The sequence below is a fragment of the Passer domesticus genome, chromosome 1 (assembly GCF_036417665.1).
Source record: "Passer domesticus isolate bPasDom1 chromosome 1, bPasDom1.hap1, whole genome shotgun sequence".
In the NCBI taxonomy this organism is placed as follows: Eukaryota; Metazoa; Chordata; class Aves; order Passeriformes; family Passeridae; genus Passer; species Passer domesticus.
The window spans coordinates 5,982,242-6,005,463 of record NC_087474.1 but is presented as its reverse complement, the minus strand read 5'-3'; the positions used below and the strand labels follow the sequence as shown (position 1 = coordinate 6,005,463).

At 45.7% G+C, this 23,222-nt stretch overlaps 1 protein-coding gene across 4 annotated transcripts in view; it reads left to right on the top strand.

Annotated features, from left to right (window-relative positions):
- Positions 1–3,034: 3,034 nt before the first annotated feature.
- The window catches only part of KMT2C (lysine methyltransferase 2C), a 187,325-nt gene continuing 167,137 nt past the window's right edge, over positions 3,035–23,222 (top strand). For 2 of the 4 annotated variants that reach the window (XM_064431113.1, XM_064430643.1), the window contains exon 1: positions 3,697–3,880. In XM_064431113.1, the coding sequence (XP_064287183.1) occupies positions 3,705–3,880 (176 nt within the window). In that variant the 5' untranslated portion in view covers positions 3,697–3,704. Of the gene's footprint in view, positions 3,593–3,696; positions 3,881–20,924; positions 21,292–23,222 lie in introns of those variants that run through there. The other 2 variants (XM_064430461.1, XM_064430949.1) reach the window with 2 other exon arrangements.

Genomic DNA, 23,222 nt, shown 5'->3' with positions numbered 1-23,222 from the left:
ACCTGTTCATTCAATGTTATATATTTGCTGCAAAAGCGTGTGTTTTCCAGAGAGAGAAAATTTATAATAGGTGGTTAGCGTGGCCAAGGTATAAACGTAAAAATTTTCCTGACAGAACTGTTCAAATATCCTGAATCAACAAAGCACTCCCACACTGGATTTATGTGTGGTGACACGTCTCCCAGCTCGTCCCTCTGCCTCCTCCGAGTGACAGATAACGCCAGCAAATAGAGTTTCCTACAATTCCATCTCCGCCTGAGGTTCCTGCTCACGAGCCTCTCTCACTCCTGCTCAGCTCTTCACACCTTTGATTGCCACGGCAGTGGCTGCAGCCATCACAGCACAGACCTGCCCAGCTGTGTTTGGACACGTAAGGACATAAGGCACAGCAGCAGAACTCCTGGGCTAAGTCCCTAATTCGCTCCTGTGCTGGACCACACTACACCAACGCTGACTGAGTCCTGCCTCCACTCCTCTTTTATATCGTGGTAGATACATATACACATAATTAATGTATTAACAAAGACAAAAAGAGAAAATATTTGAATTACACATTTTTGTATAAGACACACATCCCAAAGCTCAGCCACTCACAGGTGATCTAAAGGTATTAAAAACGCTTCCATGGGGGACTGGGTGAAGAACGCAGGGACAAGTGAACCCAGTGACTTCTGTGATCTGCCACGGGATGTGGCAGCTCTTCCCCACACACCCAGCAGTTGATGTGAGCCCACGGCGTGCTCACGTGTCACAGCTCCAATCAATTTGCACACGCAGAGTGGCTCCGACACATCCGAGGCTCACCCAAGCCGCGGCGCATGTGCGCTGGGTCTGCTCAGCACAGCCAGCCTTGCAGGAGATGGCCTTTTCTTCACTAGACCAGATGGCAACCTGGCAACCCCAGCAAATGCCACACCAGCAATCCCACTGTGCAGAGGCAGTGGCCTTTTCCTTCCCTCTCCCTGCCCTTTTTCTCTCTAATGCACCCAAGCCTGGGCCTGTATGGCATTAAATGGTTTCAGTTAAATTACGCTCACTTGCCTGGGTTAACAAAATTCAAAGGCACTTTCTTCTGTCAGACAACATGTAAACACATTAAGACCCTGTATCTGAAAGTGTATGAGTAGTACAGCCATGCTGCCCTTTGCCGACTTCGTAACACAAACATTTAGCTCCGGACGTGTTTTTATTTGGCATAAATGAGTATTTTCAGTGATAGGGCCAAGAAAGCCATACCAACAATCCAGCTGTTCTCCTTGCATGGTTGAACAATAGGGATGGCTCCATATAATTTTTTATGTGTGCAAGTGGAGACAAATGTATTACTTTCTAATGTATTTCATACACTATATGAAAATGTCACAAAGACCTACTTAATTACTCAGAAACGTACAAAAGGAATCAACAAAGGTTCTGCTATTAAATGGCTCTGAAGAAAACAGGCCAGAAAAAGTCCTATTTACCATAGCATACTATTCACCAGCATACCATTTAATTTTGTATTCTGACACTGACAAGTGAAAAATTGGGGAAGGAAAAGCAGTGTAATGGTCTGGATTGCCTTGTGTTTATTTTTACTTAAAAAAAAAAAAAAAAAAAAAAAAGCGACCTAACATCAGCCCCTCCTTCCCTCTTTGTACCTCTGTGATACCCCAGGCCATTTTATCAACTGGGATTCAAACAGAAACCCCAAAGCCACGGCAAACCCGCTCCGTGCGGGGCTCCCGGGATGTGTTCCCTCGCACCCTTGGGGCTATCGCTCCCCACCACGTCTGCAAGTCCGGCGAAGTTCCCGAACCCGCCCGCCGAGCTCGAGTCACCGCGCTGCGCTCCCGCCCGTGCGCGCCGCTCCGTGATTCAGCACCCGCGCCCCGAGCGCGCTCCCTCCGCTCCAGCCCCAGGAAGGAGGGAGGGAAGGAGGGAGAGGCGGCCGGGCTGGGGCCCCGCGGGGGCGGCCCCGGGGTGCCCTTGGGGCGGTGCCCGGCGCGGGGGCCCCGGGCCGGCGGCCGCGCTCCGCTGGAGCCGCTCCCGCCGCGGGCAGCGGAGCGCGCCGGGGCAGCGCCCGGGAGGAAAGTCCGGGGGCGCGGCCGCTCCCTCGCCCCGTGGCCGGACTTTTCTCCGGCTGCGAGGCCGCGGCGCTCCCCCGCCTCCCCTCGGAACCCGAGTCCCCGCTGGCCTCCGGGACACGTTAAATCCCGTGTAATGAGGCTTAACCCCGCCCCGCAGCCGGGCGGGCAGGCAGCCAGCCAGCCCGGGGAGCCCCCCCCGCCCCGAGCGCCCGCAGCTGTTCCAGCCGGAGCTGCTGGAAAGCGGCCACGCTCCCCAGACTTTGTCTCCCTCGCACACAGCGCTGAACTCTGCTCCCTCCCTCCTTCCCATCCCCCGGGGCGCCCGCGGCTCCCCCCGCCTCCACCGCCCCGAGCCGCAGACGCGCGGCGGGGGAAGGGGGAGCGCTCCCGCCGCCTCCCCGGGGGCTCCGCGGGGCTCGGGGGGAGCGAGCGCCGCCGGGGCGGGCACCGAGCGCTGCCCCCGGAGCCGCGTCCTGCGGGGCGCAGCCCGCGCGCGGGGAGCGGCCGCCGGCATCCCGGAGGGGCTTTTCCTTTTCCACGGGGAAATAAATGAAAAGGAATAACACGGGCGGGGAGAGGGCGGGGGAGCGCTGGGGCAGCGGCCGGGGCGCGGTGCGCGGAGCTCCCCGTGGCGCCGCGTCCCGTCCGGGCCCCGCTCCGCGGTTTCGCCGCAGCCCGGCGCGGCCCCAGCCCAGCCCGTGAGGTCGGCGAGGCGGCGGATGGGTGTCTGCGCCGGGGGACGGGCGGTGGGCGGGCGGGGCAGGCGCAGTGTGGGGCCGCGGCAGGGGAGGAGGAGGAGGGCGGTCGGTCGCTGTGTCTATGTGTCGCACTGGCAGGGGGGAAGGGAGTCGGGGAGGCGGGGGTTACACACCAGGGCAGCGCCGGGATCCCTTCTCCACCCCGCGGGGAGGGGGCAGGGCGCCGCCTCCTCCTCCCCCTTCCTCCTCCCCCTTTTTCACCCTTCCTCCTCCTTCTTTCCCCAAAGTTAAACTTCCTGCTCCCGGCCCGGCTGGGAAGGGGACGCGGAGCCCGGCCGGACTCAGCCCCTCGACACACACAACAGCTGGAGCTGTCAAAACTTCCTCCGCTCGGCCTCGGCCCCCGCCGCCTCCGCCGCCGCCGCCCGCTCCTCCTCCGCCCCCGGGGGCTCTGCGCGGGGGGAGGGCGCAGGGCCAGGGTACAATGAAGCGGCGGCCGCCGCAGCCGGGCAGCGCAGCAGCCGGAGCCGCCGCCAGCGCCCGGGGCCTCTGAGCGGGGGCGCCCAGCGGCGGGACCAGCCGCGTCTCTGTCGCTCGCTCTCCTCACCTCCCCCAGCCCCGACAGACCCCGCCGAGCCCGGGGAGGGTGTTATTGTGTGTGAGACCCTTCCTTCCGTCCTCTGCGCTTTCTCTTCGCTCCCCCCCCCCCCACCCCCCTCCCCTCCTCCTCCTCCTCCTGCTCTCCCCATGCTGCTCCCCCTGCTACCTGTGCTGGTCGGCGGCGGCTGAGGCCAGCGATGCGAGGCGGAGGTGGAGGAGGCGGAGGTGAGGAGGAGAGGAGCCGCGGGAGCAGGAGGAGCATCGGGATCCCCATCACCATCCTCATCTTCATCCTCATCATCATCATCCATGTGTCTCTCTCGTCCTGCTGACTAGGATGTCAACGGAGGACAAGAGTCTGGTGGTGGCGGTGGTGGAGCCGCCTCAGCAGCAGCAGCAGCCCCCCGAGCCTGGAGCTCCCCCCCCAGCAGCAGCAGCAGCAGCCACAGACAAAAGACCTAGGGGCCGGCCTCGCAAAGATGGCGCTTCCCCTTTCCAGAGAGCCAGAAAGAAGTAAGTTCAGCGTTTGTGTGTGCGAGGCAGAGAGGGGCCGGGGCAGGCGGCCAGGCGCAGGCAGAGCTGTCAGTGGAGACTCGCTCCTCGTCGCCCCCTCCCTCTGCCTAATGCCATTTTGAGAAGGGCCCTTCTTTCTTCTCCTCCTCTCCCCTTTGCACTTTCCCCTCCTCCTCCTCCTCCTCCTTTTTCACCTTTGTCTTCCTCCGCCTGCTCTCCCTTTCCCACTTTTCTTTCACCATCCCTATTTCTTTCTTCCCCTCCTTCTTCGGAGTTTCTCTTTGGCTCTTCCCCCTCCACCCTCTTCCTCCTTTTTCCCTTGCCTTTGCACCTTCCCCCTTCTTTTTGGGTCCGTTCCCTTCCAGGACGCTCGGCTGCCTTCAGCGTCGCCTGGGTTGCTCCCTGTGCGCTGCCGGCAGTTCCTCGTCGCTTTCCCTTGTTATGCCCCCCCACTTCCCCTCCTCTTTTTTTTTTTGGGAAGGGAAACACGGTTCTCGGCGGGGAGGACACCCCCGCACCCCCCGCACACACGCGGAGTTGAGGCAGGAGTTTCTCGGCGGCGCGGGGGGAGCTGTCAGCGGCCGCCGCACGGAGGGACGCGCCGGTGGGACGGAGCCGGAGCACAACAAACACACGGAGGGAGGGGGCGGAGGATGGCGGGGGGAGCCCGCTCCCTGCCGCTGGCAGCTCTCCCTTCGCCGCCGCCTCTCCTCTCCCCGCCGGGGGCGCGGGCGCTCGCCCGCCCCAGCGCTCCCCCCGCCCCGCCGGGCGCTCCCCGGGGGCCGCCCCGCTCCCCGCAGCCTCGGGCGGGGATCCCGGCGGGCCGGGCCGGGCCGGGCCGGGCAGCGCTGCCCGGGGGTGGCCGGGCTGCCCTCGGGGAGAGGCCCTGGAAGCGCCGCTGCCGCGCTGGCTGCGCTCCCCGCGGGTTATTTTTGAGTAGGATGGAGCTTGCCATGGCATAGCTGATGGCAGCGGTAATAGGGCAAAGCTGGGCGGCACGTTGGGCCGGGGAGCGTCAGGAGGTGGCCAGAGCGGCTCCTGAGCCTGTCCGAGCCTCGGGGTGCAGAGGTTGTTGCCTTTGTTTTGCTCCGTTTGACACCGCCGTGTTTGTCCCGGCGCTTCCCTAAACGCCCTCCCCAAACATCGCTGCCGATTTCCAACCGGAATCATTTCGGCTGGAAAAGACTTTTAAGGTCAAGCCCGACCATAAGGTCACAGTGGAAGTCCCCAACGTGACAAGGGATTCTGCTGGGCTGGACCTAACCAATGCGAAGACCATTCACCTTTTATATGAGTTTGTTTTTACAAATTCACAAATATCCCAGAACAGAACTATCATTTGTTTGGGATACATGATTTTTCGTTCTTCTTGTTTTCATTGATGAGCGTTTACCTGCAAAGGTTTTCATGTCACCTCTGGTTTTGGGGAAGCTGTGTTGTTTACAGCTCCCTCTTTTCATTATCTTATTTTCCTGATAGAATTTTTAATATAGCGGTCGTTGAAAGTAGTTGGCAAATGTACACGTGGTGAAGTTCCTGCGTTCATCTCCTTTATGTTTAGTTTGACATACTTTGGATTTATTTTTACTTACAGAATCCAAACCTTACATAGGAAACCTTTGAATGTTTTTATTTTGAAGGAAATTTTTCTGAAGAAAAATGCAAGTGCAACTGAAATGTACCAGTTTGCACAAAAAACCTAAATAGTGTTACTGTAAAAGTTGACATATCTTGTTAGGCCAGTTTGAGGTTGTGTATGCACTCTTGACCAAAAAAAGTGTGTGTTAAAGAGGTAATTCCTTGCCTTCAGTTAGGTTTTTGGTGTCATGGGACTGTTGTCTAGGTTTAGGGAGAAATACAGTATTCCTGTAAAATATGAGCTTACGCTGATGTGGTTAGAAGTGTTTGTGTAAAAGTGGGAAATTAGCTGAGACAAAAATTGAAATCAATCAGTACTCTTTTTGTTCACACTCTGATTGTTCCTGGCTCACTTGGTGCTCCCTATCCTGCTGCATCTTTCTGCAAATCCTGTACTTTTAGTAAAGGCGTTATGACATAAGTCATAAATGCTTTTGAAACTAGGGTTTTATAAAAAATTATTCTCAAACATGCACAGCATAGGTGTAGACTGGTGGTTTGTAGTTGCATCCATTTTGGGAAGAAAATGGTTTTATTTTGTAAGTTTTCCTTTTTACAAAATACAGATTACAACTAGCCTGGCAAATACAGAAATGAGACAACTAAAGCTATTTTCTATTTTTTCCTTCAGAGTGCTTGGTCCTGTCTTCCTTTTCACTTCTCTGCTTTCCAGTTGGATTAATGTGCCTCATGTAAACCAGATAAAAGAGCATATGTCAGACCATTTTCTGTACTGTAATCACATGTCTAAATCACTATTAGCCAGTCAAATTGTTCAACTGCTTTATCCCATTATAGGAAATGTTCCACTGAATGTTCAGTCTAAGTGCAGTCTAAGTAATGATAAAACGAAGAGCCCTGCATTAAACTGGCAAAGCCAGAACAGAATAATTCCTCAGCTATGGATGCCTCCATTAAACAGCAGTGCCATATTGGAGAGTACTTTGGGTTGGTACTTTACCTTCTTTGAAGGCCATGTTTTTAAGCAAATTTGACGAGTTTAAGCAGACAGATGGAAAACTGCCTTGAATCTGCTCCTGTGAGATGCCAGGGATTCTCAGCTCTTCCCAGGAGCAGGCTTATGTTAAGGGAGCAGAGGGTCCTTCAGTAGGACAGTGCTTGCCCACATTTCATTCTGCTTTTTGCCTGGTTATCAGTAAAAATTCCAGTGGTGCTGTGGACACAGATAAGTACAGGGAACAGTGGAGGCTTCCTGCAGGTGAAGAACTTGGGATTAGTGTCATCAGTACCTGCAGAGAGGTACAGATGGTGGAATGTGGTGCTAGAACAGCCTTTTATCATTGTTTGAAGGCTGTAGCTTCATGTAGCACTGTCAGGAGAGTTAATCTTAGGTGAACAGTTCATTTTTATTATTTATATTGTAATTGTGCCTGGAGGCCAGGGCACCATTACACTACACGCAGTACAAATGCATAAGCAAAGGTTGTTCCTGCACAAACAATTTCTTCATTTAAATGTAAAGATAAGACAGCATGTAAATGTAAGAAACGTATTGGGAAAGCACAAGGGAGCTGTGAGAATGCTGTGAGCAAAAGAACATGCAGAAGTTCAAGTACCCTGGCTATCTCGGCATCGGGGAGTGATTCACAGGCATCCGACTTGGAGGATATGTTTAAAGCAGGGGAGCATTGTCACCCTGAGGATTTTCACAGAAAGTTGGTTTCCTGCCTGAACTGCCAGGCCAACACTCCTGTTTTCTTCCTTATGTTTTGACAAGGGGATATCTCTGCAGAGCAGCAATTCAAGTTTAAGAGGTGGAGCAAGAACAGGCCATGCAGAGCCTTGAAATTTACAGCAAGGAGGTTGTTCATGCTATGGTGCATCAGGAGAATACAGAAAACTGTAATCAAAGCAGTGAATGAAGAAAATATTTTTGCAGTATTGCCTTTCTGCCTCAAAAGGTAGAAAGACTGAATTTATAGAAGTTGAAAAAAGATAATAAAGTTGCATTACTAAGCTGGGACATGATGGAGAAGAAAGAAGTTTTCAGATGCATGGTTAAAAGAACTCTTGCTAGGATTGTAGAGGGAAAAAAGGAAATTAGGTGCCACCTCACTGCATGGCCTGAAATCTTGGCAATTTAACTCTTGCTTGGATTATGCCTCAAGTCCCTTCAAGGGTAGGGACCTGAAGAATGTGATTGGAAAGAAGTTGTAGAGGAAGAGTTCTAACTGCATGAACAGGTATCAGAATAGTATTGTAAAGGTGAAGTAAACATTTTTGTAATAAATTTTAATTAGCAGAGCTTTCTTTATCTCTGCAGGTTATAAGCAGCACAAACAGATGCAGCTTCTTACCAGAATTCAGTAGAAGTCTCATTGATTGTGACCCTTTGGAGATCAGTGTCTAAGCTCACTTTAAATGTTATTTCAGCATCCATCAGATCTTGATGTTTGTTATTTTTGCAAATGTGTTTAGTTTAAAGCAGCATATAATAATGCTTTCAGAATTGTGGAGAACATTTTGTGTGTCTTTTTTAATTACCCATGTTTTCATTTCCATAGTAGTTTTTCATTACTTTGGCCAATATAAGTTGCAGTAGGTTTTCAAAGGCCATTGATTTCTCATATGCAGATAATTCTGAGGACCCTTAAGCATAAGTGTTTTTGCCAGGAAATGATTATTTGAGAATTTTTATCATCATTTTAGTTGCATTTGCATTAGGGTAGCCAGTATTTAAAGATACCTACTCTCATTTCAAAAGAATCTTAAAGTGTTGGATGGAGCTTTATAGCTCAGCTGTGTTTCTTTAGTTCATCACACACCTTCTGTGTGATACTTGTGTCTTCACTTGCCTGCCCTTTTCTCAATTCAAAATTTAACATTTGCAAATGGAAGATGTATGTTGTGTTGTAGAATAAAAATGTTCCTAAACAAGATCACAGTCAGGGGAGGTCATCCCTTCCCGGCAAGACAGGTTTTTTTGGTGGACAAGCTTTGTACAACCATTGCACAGCAAAGGGTTAATGTATTAAAGCAAACACTGGCCTCTACAAGCCACGTGTATCAAACTGTTTGGCCAAAAGCCAGAAGGCACATAGTGGAACACAGAGTGAGGAGGAGATGAGGTGTGAGGATTGAAGCTGGCTCTGTGCAGAACAGGGCTGAGCTTTGTGCCATTTTCTTCAGCAGCCCATGTTCTGTGACTTCCTCCACCGTATTTGAATTACCAAGCAATTCCCCAACTGCTTTGTGTATTTTTTGCACAGGAGCCTGGCTCACAGTGCTCAGGAGGTGAATGATATCTGTATTAATCTTCAGATTTTCAGTTCTCGATAATTGCTTGTGTGATGGATAGGGTTTATAGAATTGTTTTGCCACAAAATTATTAAAATACGGATTTATGTAGAGTTTTGTGTCTTAAGGGTGAGTGAAGTTAAGCTGAATGCTGGAAATAGATGCAGTTTCCCCAATTTGAAACAGACTTGCTGTGAAGGACTCTTCAGGACTTTTTTTTTTTAACATTTCAGTTGTTAGTTTCTCTATGTTTGTATTTAATGATACATTGAACTTCTGTAGCACTTGTCATGCGAGGACTTCCAAGAGCTGTCAGACAGATCAAGTGTGATGGCTGTCTGAAATCTCAGCATATTGGTCACAAGGAATGTCTTGCCCAGTCTCTTGGTTGCTACTCTGAGCCATCCATACACCAGACATCTCTTCATCCTGTGTGCAGTGACACTGGAGACTTTTCCCAGCTTAAAACAATAAAAACAGTTCCATTTTCTTGGCTTTGCTTGTGGATTTTTTTTTCCTTGTTAGCATGTTAACTCCTACTAACTTCTTGTCATTGTTCTTTCATAAGATAAGTAATTGGAAATGGACATTTCTATTCTTTGTCATCATTTCAGCTCAGAGATGGTTTTCCAAGGCAGTTGGCTTGCTGAGAATAGGTGAACTCTGCCTTTCTCAGGCTGGAGTTGTTTTTAACTCCTTGCACCACAGCAATACTGGAGGGGTAGCACGGTTATGTATTACCAGGGAAAATAGAATTTCCATATCCACCACTAATGGTCGCTCCCTTATACAGTGTTGTTATACACTAATGCTGTGAAATTTGTTTTTTGAGAAATGCTGTCATAGGCACACAAAAATGTTATTAATTGCTAAATAATTAGGTTACAGACAGTTCCAGGAAATATTGAAAGCTTTTCTCCTATGTTTGATATATATTTGATCACCAGTTCATACAATCTGCATGGTTCATCTAGTTTGGATAAATACAGAGGAGCAAGATTTTACTACTTTTTTGCTTGTAACTTGTACTTTTCATAACTTGTACTGAATTCTGCATTTTTTTTATATTTTTTTTCCCCACTGGAAGGATGGCACTAGACAGTGCTGTTCATGCCATTCCTCTGTTACTCAGAGTAACTTTGGGCACTTGTTTCAAGAACTACCCTGAGTAAGTTCTTCTAACAGCACTGCTGCTTTTGAAAGCAAGTAAGACAAAGCAGGAAAACCCTTATAACCTAGAATATTTATTACTTAAAAAAACATAGGCTGTGAGTGTGTGGAGTGCATCAGGTGGTTATTTTCCCCAACCACCATAAATCTTAAGCTGGTTCTGGCAGCGAAAAGGAGCAGCAGCTCTGCCCTCCCTCTGCTGCCAGCTGTTTGTTCTCTCCCCTGTGCTGACCCAGGCACTTGTGGTGAGCTGGGCTGGGAAACTGAGCTGGGCTAGGACTAACCTGGCAAAGAAACGTGTTTGTGATAGCACGAGGGAGGAGGAGGAGGAGGCCAGAGCAAGGGCCAGGCTGCGGCTCTTGGCAGCACCGCGCTCTGCGAAGGGGCAGCCTCAGCTCTCTGAAATTTGGGGGGTTTTGTTCCCCAGGCTGACTCCTTCGAGCTTTCCAACACAGGAGGAAATTAAGGAGATGGAGGTTTTTACAGGCTGGTTGTGCAAGAAGAAATGGTGATGTTGAGAGGGTTCTTCACAGCTTATAGATGGAGGAGTTGTTCTCGTCTTCCTTGCCTCAGACGTTGGCATTGATTAAATGAGGAGTTTCAGTTCTCACTTTGATCCCGGGAGTAATTCTTAAACTGAGTATTTAAACCACCCTCAAATAACAATGTAAGTAAAATATTTTACGTTAATAAATATGTTATAACAATAATTTCTAGTATCCCGGAAGCTCCTTCCTACAAGTATATCAATATTGTTATTGATTATAATTATAATTAAATTAAATGAGATCTTGCTTCTATCAGGATATTTTTGCCTTTCGCTTTTTTATTGGGAAGTATTTTTACTAAATCACACGTGCACCCAATCCTATTGCCAGCCATTCCCATACAAATTTATAATTACTAATTTTCAGCGCTGTATTTATCAGCATTCTAATTGCTTTCCTTGAAGAAGCTGCTGGAAGCACTGTCAAACTAGGATGTTTCCACCCAGACTTTTGGCATTGGGTAGGGGGAGGGAAAAAGAGGACTTTTTCTCTTCTGCTGCGTTATTACTGAAAATAAAGTCTTGCCAAAACTAGTTTTAATGAGGCTCTCAAGAAAAAAAAAAAAAAACAGCTTTAGAAAAAATTACCAGTTTTTTACTTTGCCTATTATATATTTATATTCTTGGAGCATGTGCACTTGAGTTGCTTGTATGGCACAGTAAGATAAAAGGGATTTTTGGTAGAGAAGATGTGGTCCAAATGTGCAGTCTCTGCCTAAACATTTACTGACATCTGGGTGGGTCTTAGTGATGTGAGTCTGGAAGCTGTAGCTAATCCAGAATGACTTCTGGAGCATCCCAGTGTTCATGGAACCTGGATGTTCCAATAATGGTGTCTTACCCTGCTCTCTGCCTAGACGGTCTGCAGTGTTCTTGGGGCTCAAGAGAACAGGACAGGAAGGCTCCATATTGTTACTAATAAAAAGAGGAGTAATTCTGTCTTAAAATTTGGGAGATTTATTAGTAGGCCATTTCATAAACCCAGAATGTGAATTATTCAGGGTTCTTTTTCCTGAAGTGTGAAGCTCAAAAGCACAATGGAATTATTTTAAATAAAAGGAATATTTAGTTTTCCTCTATCAGCAGAGATAAATGGAACTGTATGGCCAAAAAAGACTTGAGGGTGATCTTGCTCATCTTTCTGTGTGTTGTGTATCTGTTCCATTTCTGACAAATGGTTCTCTGACTTGTTTTTGAAGTATTTAGTGAATGCAGTTCCTCTGTATCTCTAGGCAGTTGGTTTCAGTAACTAATTTTGTGTAGCATAAAATAAATATTCTTTACTGCTGATTAAGCCAGTTTTGTCTTGTATTACACACAGCTAAGACTCCACAGCTGAAATGGAGAACAATTTTTATACAAAACTTTTTCAGGTGATTGTCTCCTTTGTTCTGCACTGAACCAGCTTAACCTCCTTAGCAACATAATATTGATTTAACTGATTTATCCTTCAAAAGATTGCTAATCTTTATTAAGTTTCTCTTGGTTGATATGAGCCACTTCTCAATTTAACAGAATGATTTTTCTTAAGATCTTGTCATCGAAAATACTTGTAGCCCCTGCTTCTGCCATGTCTTGTATGTATCTCTCCTGTGTGTGTCAATGTCCTCATGCAGGTCCTGCAGGAAGGGACTTTCTTGCAATGTTCATCCACATGGATTGAAAAGAATTTGCAAATAAAAACCCTCTGGGTGCCATAGCTCATTGTTGCCAGCCTCTCTTAGGGCACTTTTACCAGGACTGTATTAGGGAAGATGATTGCTCATAGCTTAGAGATTACTTCTGTTTCTTAAGCATTGTGTGAAATTCTTCCAGTCCTGCTGACTTGAATTTCTCTGATTATTTAGTCTAGCAACAAAATTAGTTTCTAGTATTAGCTACAATAAATCTGTTTTATGAAGGCTAAAATACAGAAAATGGCATTTGAGTCTGTTTTGTTATCCGTTTGTTCTTTCTAAACACTGTTTGTACAGACTTTGGTGTTTTACTTCTTACTTCTAAAATATTTCTGAAAGTTTGTTTGCCTTTTATACTGCACAGTGGTAATACTGCATGCTGTGCTTTTATCTCTTCTGATTTTTATCCCTGACAGTTTATGCTGTTCCTTTATATTCATTAAAATGCCCTTGTTTCCATTCCTAATATGATTCTTTCTAGTTTCAGACCCTTATTACTGGCTGCTTTTATGTAGCCTGTATTGTTCATATACATTTCCTATCTCTCCCCTGCTTTGGAATACTTTGCCATTGTGCACATTCCAGTACAATAAATGCCAGTCCTCCTTTAAATTGTAGTCTCAAGAGATTCTAGCAACAAGTTCAAAGAGTTTGTTGAAATTTGCTTTTCTCCTTTCAGTTAATTGAAGATAAAAACTTGCTCTCCCTCTCTGCTGCTCTCGCTTTCCCCCTTCCTTGGCACAGCGAGTGCTTCTCGTTACCACTTCCAGCCAAATCACTGTACACATTGAGATGTTTAAAATGGAGCCTGCCCTAATAGAGTGAAGTGCGAAGTAACTGCTCTTCTGGCACCCTCAACTTTGTGAAACAGTTGTCCTCAGCGTTTTCACAAACATGTTGGGCTGTTTGTTCTGATATTTTGGTTTTCTATTAGACGTATGGATGATGAAGGCCTCCTCTTACCCTCTGAGATACGTGCTCTGAAAACTTCTGCTAGTGGATTCCAAAGCCTCAGCAGCTTCCTCAGATTTATATCTCCCAGCCTTCCCAGTTCCTTTTCCCCCTAGTTCCCCTTCTCTGTTGCTTATGTGTTTGTTTCACCTCCAGCTTTTTTCCTTCTCTGTTTTTTTTTTTCTTTGTAATAAAAGCAAGTGACTATTTTTTTCTTACCGTGGCCCACTGAACTGGATGAGACTAGAACTTAGAAATGGGCCAGATGCTTTTCATTGTGAGAAAAAGCTTGGAAAAGGGAATTTTGAAATAAAAATAACTGATCATTTCAGTTTCATTAAATTTTTCCATTTCTAAAAGGGGCTAATTTGTGGCTGTGCTTGTTTTGTGTGGATGAGGGGCATGGCTGTAGCCAGCAATAGTGTTCTGGCACATGAAGCACTCAGCTTCTTGTCCATGGTTGTGAAAATCCCAGCAGGGAATGTTTGGAGTTGCTGGACACTGCTGTCCCCAGCGTTGTCTCCGCTGTCACACGCTTCCAGTGGTTGCTCATCCATTCTGCCAAACAGTTCTCAAGGCTGGCCCAAGGTTTCCTGTGGTCCCCACGCTGTTCCCAGCATAGTTTGTGTGTGGCTGCTTTGTGTGGGAGTTTGGGAATTAGATAGTGTGGATGGAAGCTGTCCTGTGCTTGTCAGCCTCAAGGCCACCACCACCAACTACCTTTCATGTTCTGGTATAACCATAACTGGATTTGTTTTGTTGGTGTTCTTTCAAGGAGGAATTCAATCAAACTGATAGAATTCTCATCAGTTTCACTTCCAGCCTCCTGGGCAAACAGTGTGCCACAGTTAATGTTCTCTAACCCATAGGGATGTGGGTTTAGGAGGAACAGCTCACTGCAGAATTGCTCTAGAGGGAGCAGAGGAGATGGGATGAGGCTCTGGGAAATGCTGGATTTCAGTGCTACTTCAGGCTTCTCACACACAATGTTTCCTGGTTCATCTTTTGAGTAATTAACCTTGCACCAGGCATCCTGGTAGAGATCTATACAAAGGAAAGTGCAAAACACATTTGGCAGGAGTTCTAATTTATATTTCTGCCTGTGTCTTCCAGAAACCCTTTAGGAGGGATCTGGGCCCAGAAATGGGAGGGTAACTCAAGAAATAAATTATCTATAAGCAAAATTATTTAAAGAAATAATCTCTGAGCTCTTTCATGTACCACTAAGGGCTGGCTCATGTCTGGCTATGCTGTTGTCTCTTTCTTTAATGGAATGGCAGAGTAGTCTTTATCTTGTAGTATGCTGTGAGCAGCTTGGAAATACACTCATTTCAAATGTATTAGTTGGTAAAGAATAATATAAAAGCTTGGTAAACTCACATTTTATGTGCTGTCTATGTGGTCTTCTCAGACAAGGATGTATTGGTAGAGCAGAACAGAGAAAGTACTGTTGGTTGTGAACCTACTTTATGGACAAGCAGAAAATCTTGATCTCAAGGCTTGTTAACCAGATGCTGTCAGTGGGGGTTTTAAATTACTGATAATATAAATAAATATTTGTTTAAGAATATTTTCAGCTTTTTTTTTTATTCATGTGTCTCTTTTAATTTTACTTGCTTTGGACTGTCTTGATAGAAAAAAATAACCAGTTTTTACATTGTTAGCTTGATCATGTTATTTTAAAGGCTTTTTTAGACCAATGAGAGTTTCTTGTCTATACTTAGTTAACGTGCTCACACTTAGAAAAAGTGAAGTCATAATTGTCTTGGACATGTTTAAACTTGAGCTGAAGCTTGGGCTCTCAGCTATTCCATATCTTCTCAGATGCACTGTTTTCCTCGTGTGGCTAGAATTTGGAAAAGTGTTGTGATAGACATCTGTTAGCTGGCTTTTATCTAAAGACTATAAATGTTGTTCAGTTGAGTTGTTAAATATTTCTGGGGGTTTCTCTCTCTCTTTTGTTTTTCTCTTTTATTTTTGTCCCCTAGTGTGTAGCCTGAACTGAACCTGGGGAATTTATATCTGCATGGATGTGACCACGTCATGTGGTGTGGGAGCATATTCTATAACAGCTATTAGTAATGGGCCTTGGGGACAGGGCAGGGGCTGAATTCTAGCTCCTGTAGTCATGCTACCTAGGTTTCTTTTTTTGGAGCATTGTGATGGTTTCTGTCTGAATTGTTTTCTTTCAAAACTTAAAAGGAATAATTATATTTATTGTACTATTCTAAAGGAGCTTACTAATGAAAGGAGGAAGTGTTTTTAAGTTCTGCAGAGGTCCTTGTGCTTAGAAGAATGAAGTAGTTATCTCTGAAATGCAATTCAGATGGACTGGGGTCTGGGCAGGGGCAGTCTAATAGGAAATACTAAACAAAGTGTTTAGGTGTGATTTAGGTTGTCTGAATATCACCTTTATGCCCTGATCTCTGTTGTCTGTAGTTGGCATAAGTTATTTCAAATAGGGTCCCCCCACTGGATTTCAGCACTGTGTGTAATTACACAGTTATGTAAACAATGAATTGAACTTCAAAATATTTTTAAACCGTTTTGGGAACTGACTCTGACCAGCTTTGAGGAGGAGGTTGGACTGGCTGACCTCGGAGGTCTTTTCCAACCTGAGTGACTGTGTGATCCTATTCCATGAGCATCCCTTCTGATGGTGGTGTCCATTATTTCTGTGGTACCCATTGCTTTTACACAGTGAATGATGTGTAATAACTTTTATTTCCTAGATGGTGTTTTCCTGTATTGTTTATGGAAAGAAAAATAGTTTACTCAATCTCTTTGTTTCATTGTCTGTGCTTCTTATTTCCTTTGTCACTTGATACTTGCTTTATCTATTAATCTGTGTGATTCCACATATACTAAATAAATTATTACTTCCTTACACATTGGGATTGTTTTTTTCAGAAATGGTGTCACCTGGCATTCCAGATTTTCTTTTTAAAAAGTAGATTTAAAACTTTATCTGCTAGAAAAGGGTAGGGCTATTTTGATTACGTTAAAGCAAATATGTCAGAATTTACATTCTCACTGGATTTCCATCATGCATTGTTGAAAACAGTTTGGTCCTGCCTGTGCTAGCAGCTAACAATGCATGTCACTAGCAATGAGTCATTTTCTGATGGCCTGGGAGTGTTCAGGTATTTCTGGGTTTTGCCTCTTCCAATATTGCATTTTCTTTTGAACTTGTGGTTTTTATATTGCTTTTTAGTCCTCTCTGTATTTATTTGCTCATCCTTTTTTTTTTTTTTTTTTTTTTTGTGATAAAATTTTCATCAGGAACTCCAGTGACAGGACAAGGGGAGATGGCTTCACACTGTCAGAGTGCAGGTTTAGATCAGATTTGTTAGGAACAAATTCTTTGCTGTGAGCGTGGTGAGGCACTGGAACAGGTTGCCCAGACAAGCTGTGGATGCCCCATCCCTGGAAGTGTTCCTGGCCAGGCTGGATGGGGCTTGGAGCAGCCTGGGATAATGGAAAGTGTCCCTGCCCATGGCAGGGGGGTTGGAAATTATATTTGCCAAACCTTGCCGGTCAAAACCATGAGAAAAGACAGAATGTGATGCTTTCTTTATAAAGCTATTTTAATTACCTGACTTACATTGCTGTTCAATTTCGGTTTCTAAAAGCAAGCTTGCTAGATATGGCATCTTAGATGTAATGGCTTTAAATCGAATTTATCACAGTATGTTAATGTGGGTATGCAGTTAATACACGATTCTTGGCTGTGTGACGTGCTGCCAACCTGTCTTTGGGTCTAGATATCATCTGGTTTATGCTCACAAGAAGAGAGAGCAGGGGAGAGGAAATAGACTGTTTGGAACTGGTTTAGAACCTTTTTTTCATTTTATTTTTTACTCTTAGAAATGAAGTCTATCTCTAGAGAATGTTGTAGTACAGGTTAGAAACGAAGAACTTCCAAACCCCTTCAAATGCATTAAAAAAAGCAGTCAGTCTTCTGTTTAATCCTTTGGCATGGATATTGGAATTTATGGAGAAATTATTCACAGAAGAGGGTGGTTTGAGTTGCTATGTAGCATGGAAGCATAAAGGGATGCTAGAAGGTAAAATGCCTTTACATTTCAGTAGAATTGCCAAGCTAAGGAGAAATATTTGCATTTTCTGCTGTTGTCCTTTTGTAGCTCAGTACTTAGCGCTTAATCTCAAGTTGTTACAACTGTAATATTTTTAGAAACCCATTGAATATTTTGGAAATAGCAGGTCGGCAGGAGTTGAGGAAAATGTTTAGGAAAGACAAACACATTTTTGAGCTTCTCAATGTATCTGTCTTTACATTTTAAAATCAATGAAGTAACAGATCAAATCTATGACCCAGTTAGAGTAACCAATACTTCTGTTGAGAAGCCCATGTCTTTTATTTGTGTATGTGTTCCATCTGAAATTTTGATAGGAATATATTGGAATTGGTGACTTGTTTGTTTCTGAATTTCTCTTGGTTCCTGTGAAGAAACATTCTCTCAAAGTTAGGAATGTAAACAGGGCCTATCACAAACAGATAGGGCTGCTTTGCTCAATGTGTCTTGATTCACTCAAGAGTGGCATCCTTGAGTTAATCAATTTGAGCTTGGAAGAAAACAGTCCACCATATGTATAGACATAAGTTTTTATCTTAATCATTAAATCTATCACTTCTGTTGCTTATTAAAAAAAAAAAAAAGAAGTCTGAGGAGAGACGACTGGTCCCATTTTTCCCATGTACATTTTCTTGGCAGAAGCACTGGCATAAACACTTCCTGCCTTGCCATTATGGTGACACACGTTTGTGGAGATGTGTGAATCAGGGCAGGGAGCTGCTGCAGACACAATTGCTTTGCCTTTTCTCAGTGTCCAGCCCTGCTGCTTCTTGCTGGGTTGCCCTGTAGCAGGTTTGGTCCATGTGTCTGGTTCACAATCCAACCTTCAGCTGAATGGGAGCAGTTCCGAGGCTGGGAGGAAGAGGTGTGGGGTGGGATCAGCTTCCATTGGAGCTGCTGCTGAACATATAATCCTACTGCGTGCAATTTATGGGCAGTTTGTGTGGAGAAGTGGTAATCAGTCAACATGACTGGTGTTGGACCACATCTGACTGTGCTGTAGTAAAATTACACTTTTTCCTTCCTAAGATTTTTATGGCAATTTATGTGCTCTTACAGTAAAATAACTAAATGCCACCATTTGATGTGAGAGAAAATACATCCCCAAAGAAGGGGAAGAACAAGGCCAGTTAATATGGCTTCATACCTGTTAGCTTGGATCTTGGGCCACATGAGCAGCAGGGAAAAATACTGAGAGTAATTTATTATTATTATTTTAACCAGCTGTTCCTAAATTAGAACTTGTTTGCGCTAGCATACTTAAACTTGTCAGGTGACCCATTACCTTCTAGTAATAGGTTGGAACCTAAAGTTTTTAGCAGTGTAACGTGTGAAACATCTGCAGTTTTAGGTACAGGAGCACAGACAGTGATGTGAATTGATGGAGGGTCACTCATGCTGCAGGGCTGTCACCTGGAATGGTGGCACTCCAGGGTTGTGGTGGAAGCTCATGAAAACAGGCAGTTATGGGATAGATGACACATGGGAAACTTGGTATTCCAGGCTTGCTTAACCTACTGACCCTAAACACTCCTTTTACTTAATACAGTTTGGAGAACATACAGCTTCTGTCTGCTCTTTGATATCTTCTTTGCTTGAAGAGGAGCTTACTTTAGTTGATCGGGGAATCATTGGTTAGAAAAGTGTTTAAACTCAGCAGAGAGGGATGCCCAACAGAGGCTTGTCCTGGCTGAACCTGGAGGACTGTGAGTGTGAAAGGGAATAGGCAAAGTGATCAATGGCTCACTAGGGGCGTTGCAATTCACCACTTGTTGGTTGGACCAAGGCAACCAACCCTCACTGCAAAATAAACCCCTGACATTCCCCACCTCAGCTAAGGTTTGGAATAACATATTTAACCTTCTCATTGCAGCAGAATGAGTGTGCTAATACATGTGGTTACAGAGATGTGCTGATAAGCCAGAGCTTGATAGCACCTTGTAGCCAAATATATTTATGAGTCCGTACCTGTACTAACATGGCACAATGGCTCTTATACAATAGTTACTTGTTTCAGAGTAAACACCTGGAGATTTTTTTCATGTGAGTGCTTTCATTTTAAAATTTTATCTTCATCTTTGCAGAATGTGTTTGATAAAAAACTTTCCTGTAGGCTGGGCACCTAGAACATGTTCCAGTTGAAAATGGAAGGAGAGGCAGCATTGGTCCACTCCCTCTACCTGGGTAGATGCCATTCTGTGGGATTTTGGGTTTGTTTTGTTCAGTCTTAGAGGTGAAATGATATCTTTGAGTTCCTAGGTGCATTTATTGAGAATTTCTCTAACTAGTACTCATAAGGCAATACTGAACTTACTTGCTTGTCCACAACAGATGGTGCCCAAGATTAACTATGTCCAGCTGCAGCTCGGTGTGACAGAAGACAATTTGATAAGAAAAAAATACCAAGATGAGTGAGAAAATAGAGGTGATGCATGGTCTTACTTTGTTTGGCAGACAAATGAGATTATTGTTGTCAATGTGTCAACCTGTGTCTTGCAGATGTCTGATAGTTAAGCAAATTTTAAGAAAACTTGAGATTGACAGAAGCAAAGCATTACCCAACAGCTGCTTCGGGGTTTTTGTGTGAAGGGAAGTTGAACAAAGGTAGTTGCATTACTGCTCAAATTGGCAGGACCCATTGGTTTGCAAGTATCTATCGATGCGAGTGAAGTGACACTTGCGTAATGTTTTCTTGATTTGTTTTTCTCTCTGTAGGAGAATAAAATTGGCAGGGAGCTTTTGGAGGATTAGGAAAGAGCCATTTGTAGATGGACATTTGTCAAGCTTTGCTTTCCTAGCTTGTCCATTCCAGACTGTTTTGGAGAAGTGTAGAGCAGCCTGGAAAGCGTTGGGGGAGAGAAAAAAAAAAAGAAAACTAAAGCATAAAACACTAAAACCACAAAATTAAACACTAAGAAGTTTCACCTCAACATGAGGAAGAACTACTTTATGTTCAGAGTGGAAGAGGCTGCCCAGGAAAGTCATGGAGTCATTCCAGACCCACCTGGGCGCGTTCCTGTGTCACCTGCTCTAGGTGACCCTGCCTTGGCCGGGGCTTGAAGTTGATCTCCAACTCAAAGAGTCCTGTGATTCTGTGGAAAAAGAAGGGGAAAAAAAAAAAAAAGGCGATCCCCGGAGTCCCACGATAACCTTTCACGCGTGAAACCCTGCTTTTCCCGGAGCAGCCCCAGCAGCCGAGGAGGGGCCGCCAGGAAAGCGGCCGGGCGTCTATGGAAACGTAACTTTTGGTTGCGCCGCTTTGTTAAATGGAAAAGTGCGGGCGTGGGGGGAAGGGAGCGGGAGCGCTGCCGCCCGCCGCGCTCGGAGCCCGCTCCCGGGCAGCCCCGGGGCAGCGGCCGGGCGCCGCCGCGCTCGGGGCGCGCTTCGCCCCGGGCTCGCCGTGCGGGCCCCCGCGGGTGCGGGGTGCGGGCGGGGGCCGGCCCGGGGGAGCCTCCGGCGGGGGCGCTGCGCCTCCGGCCGCCGCCGCTCCGCCTCCCGAGCGCGGGCGGCCCCGCTCCTGCCGCAGCGCTCCGGTCCGCACATTGGCGGCGCCCGGCTGCGTCGGATCTACTTTCTCTCCCTCGGCTCCCTTTTTTTTTTTTTTTTTTTTTTCCTTTTTTTTTTTTTTTTTTTTTTCTCCTTCTCTTTTTTTTTTTTTTTTTTTTTTTTCCTTTTTCCCCTCCCCTTTCCCCCCCCCCACTCCCCTCCCCCTCCGCCCTCCTCCGCCGGCGGCCCCAGCCTGGTTCGGGGAGGATCCCGGAGCCGAAGTTCCGCGGCGATCGGGGCTGTGGCGCATCGCTCCCCGGCGGCGCCGCCATGGGGGGGGCCCTGTAGAGCCGCCCGAGGCCCCGGGGCAGCGGCCGGGGGAGCGCCGAGCGAGCGGCACGAACATGGCAGACCGCGGGCAGCGCTGAGCATCGCCGTCTCCGCTGCGCGCCGGGCTCGGGCCCTGGCATGTAAATAACTTCTCTTCCCTCCGGATCGCACCGGGTGCCAGCCCCTCCATTTTCCAGAGGGGATTTGCGAGCGGTTCCGCGGCGCTGGGCGATGTCGCGCAGAGCCAGTTCGCCGGGGGTGAGTACGGCTGGCGCTGAACTTCTTTGTATGGAGGGCAGGCGGTGACAGCGGGAAGGGGCTCCCCGGGGACCGGGGACCCGCCGGGACCGGGCGGCAAACTTGGCGTGGGGACTGGGCGCCGCTGACACTCGGCACGGCGGATTCGACGCCGTTGGGTCAAAAAAAAAAAAAAAAAAAAAAACCAAAAAAAAAAAACCCGGACCCGTGTCCAGACGTGGGTGTAGAGGTTCAAGTTACACGCTGGCTGGAGAATCGGCGGCCGTTTACAAAATAAAAATAAGGAGAAGGAGGGTGGTGGGTGGGAGAAAGAGCCCCGCTCGCTCTGACCCGGGCATCCGGTCAGCGCTGCCCTGGGTACACCTACACACGTGTGCCCGCAGATATTCTGTAAAAAATACGACTTTATATGGATACCTCAAGCACAACTATTTATTTTTCCTTTTTTTTTTTTTTTTTTTTTTTGTCACTTCCTGATGTAAATACTGGAGAGATGGAAAATGGAGATAGGGTTAATTTTTCTTTAATATTTTGGAGTATTCCGTGCACGCTATTTTTGAAGAACGTGCCATTTTAATTTTGCATGCTTTCAAAGCATACCTTTATAGTGTTGATTTTAGGTGATCCCCCCACTGTTTTAAACTGTAGTTCTAAACTAAGAGAGAAAAAGAAAAACACTTTAAAAAATAAAATACGTTTCTGGCGCATAATGGATGGTCAGACCATCATATATGATGATTTTGTGTGAGCAAATAGGTCATAAGTCAAAGTAAGTGTTATGTAACTGGCTGGCTTTAACAAACTTGGTACAACTGTAAAAAGAAAAAGTCTATTTCTTTTTTTTTTTTTTTTAAATTTGGGCACTGTGAGAGGCTAGCTACCCCTTTTTCCTGTGGCCTTACTTTGTAGCAGGTTGATTAAAAAAAAACCTACCCAACATAACAACCTATGCTTTCAAAATATGAACCAGTTAATTTGTGTAGTGTTTTGTATTTTCCTGAAAAACTCCTTCGGTCTTGTGCCTCATTCTGGATACTAAACACTACACACCAGTAAATCATTAGTTAACACTCTAACTGGATTCTTACATAATTGAAAAACGTTCCTGAGTTAGTTTAGATTTTTGTTTAACTTAATTTTTTTTTCTTAGAATAGTGTTATTTGGCGTAGAGCTGTTGAAAGATCTGAAGATCAGTATGAAAATGGTTTGAGGCTTTTTCACGTGAAGAAATAAAGCAGTAGTGGGTTTGTACTCCTGTAGCAAAACTGAAACAACTGGGCAGACATTTAAGGGTTCTCAGTGACTGTGCAGTGCTGGGTATTGAAGTACACACAGCTCCTGAGCTGGAGGTTACGTGCAGGGGTCTTTGTGCTGTGTGTACATCGTGGTGATGGTCGTGTGTGCTGTTTGATGCTCCTGCACAATAAAATCCACTTGCTACAGAAAATAACTGCAGCTTCCAGACTGCTGAGTGGAAATATTTTAACCATCTACTTGTAAGATAGACTTTTTTTTCTCATTGCTGTGTGGTTAGCTGCTCTTAAGTGCTATTCAGTAACTTCACTGATGACTACTGTACATTTGTTTTTAAAGGGTTTGGTTATGCATCTTTTACTACTTTGTTGTAAATGGCCTTTCTTTTGAGAATATACTTGGAGTTCAAGTATCTGTAGTTTTTAGTTCCTTGCCTCACAGGTCATCTTTGTAAACTGTTTTATGACTCTTCTTTTGTTTTGTCCATTCTATGCAAAGTAATATGTAATATTCTGCCAGCATTAAATATAGATGCTTTTAAGTCAAAATATTTTTGTTTTGGTAGGAATAGTATTTAATTTTACATAATTATTTTGTCAGACTCTGTTGACTTATATTTTTTTTTATATTTTTTTCTCCTTGCCTTTTTTTTTTCTTTTTTATTTTTTTTCTGTAT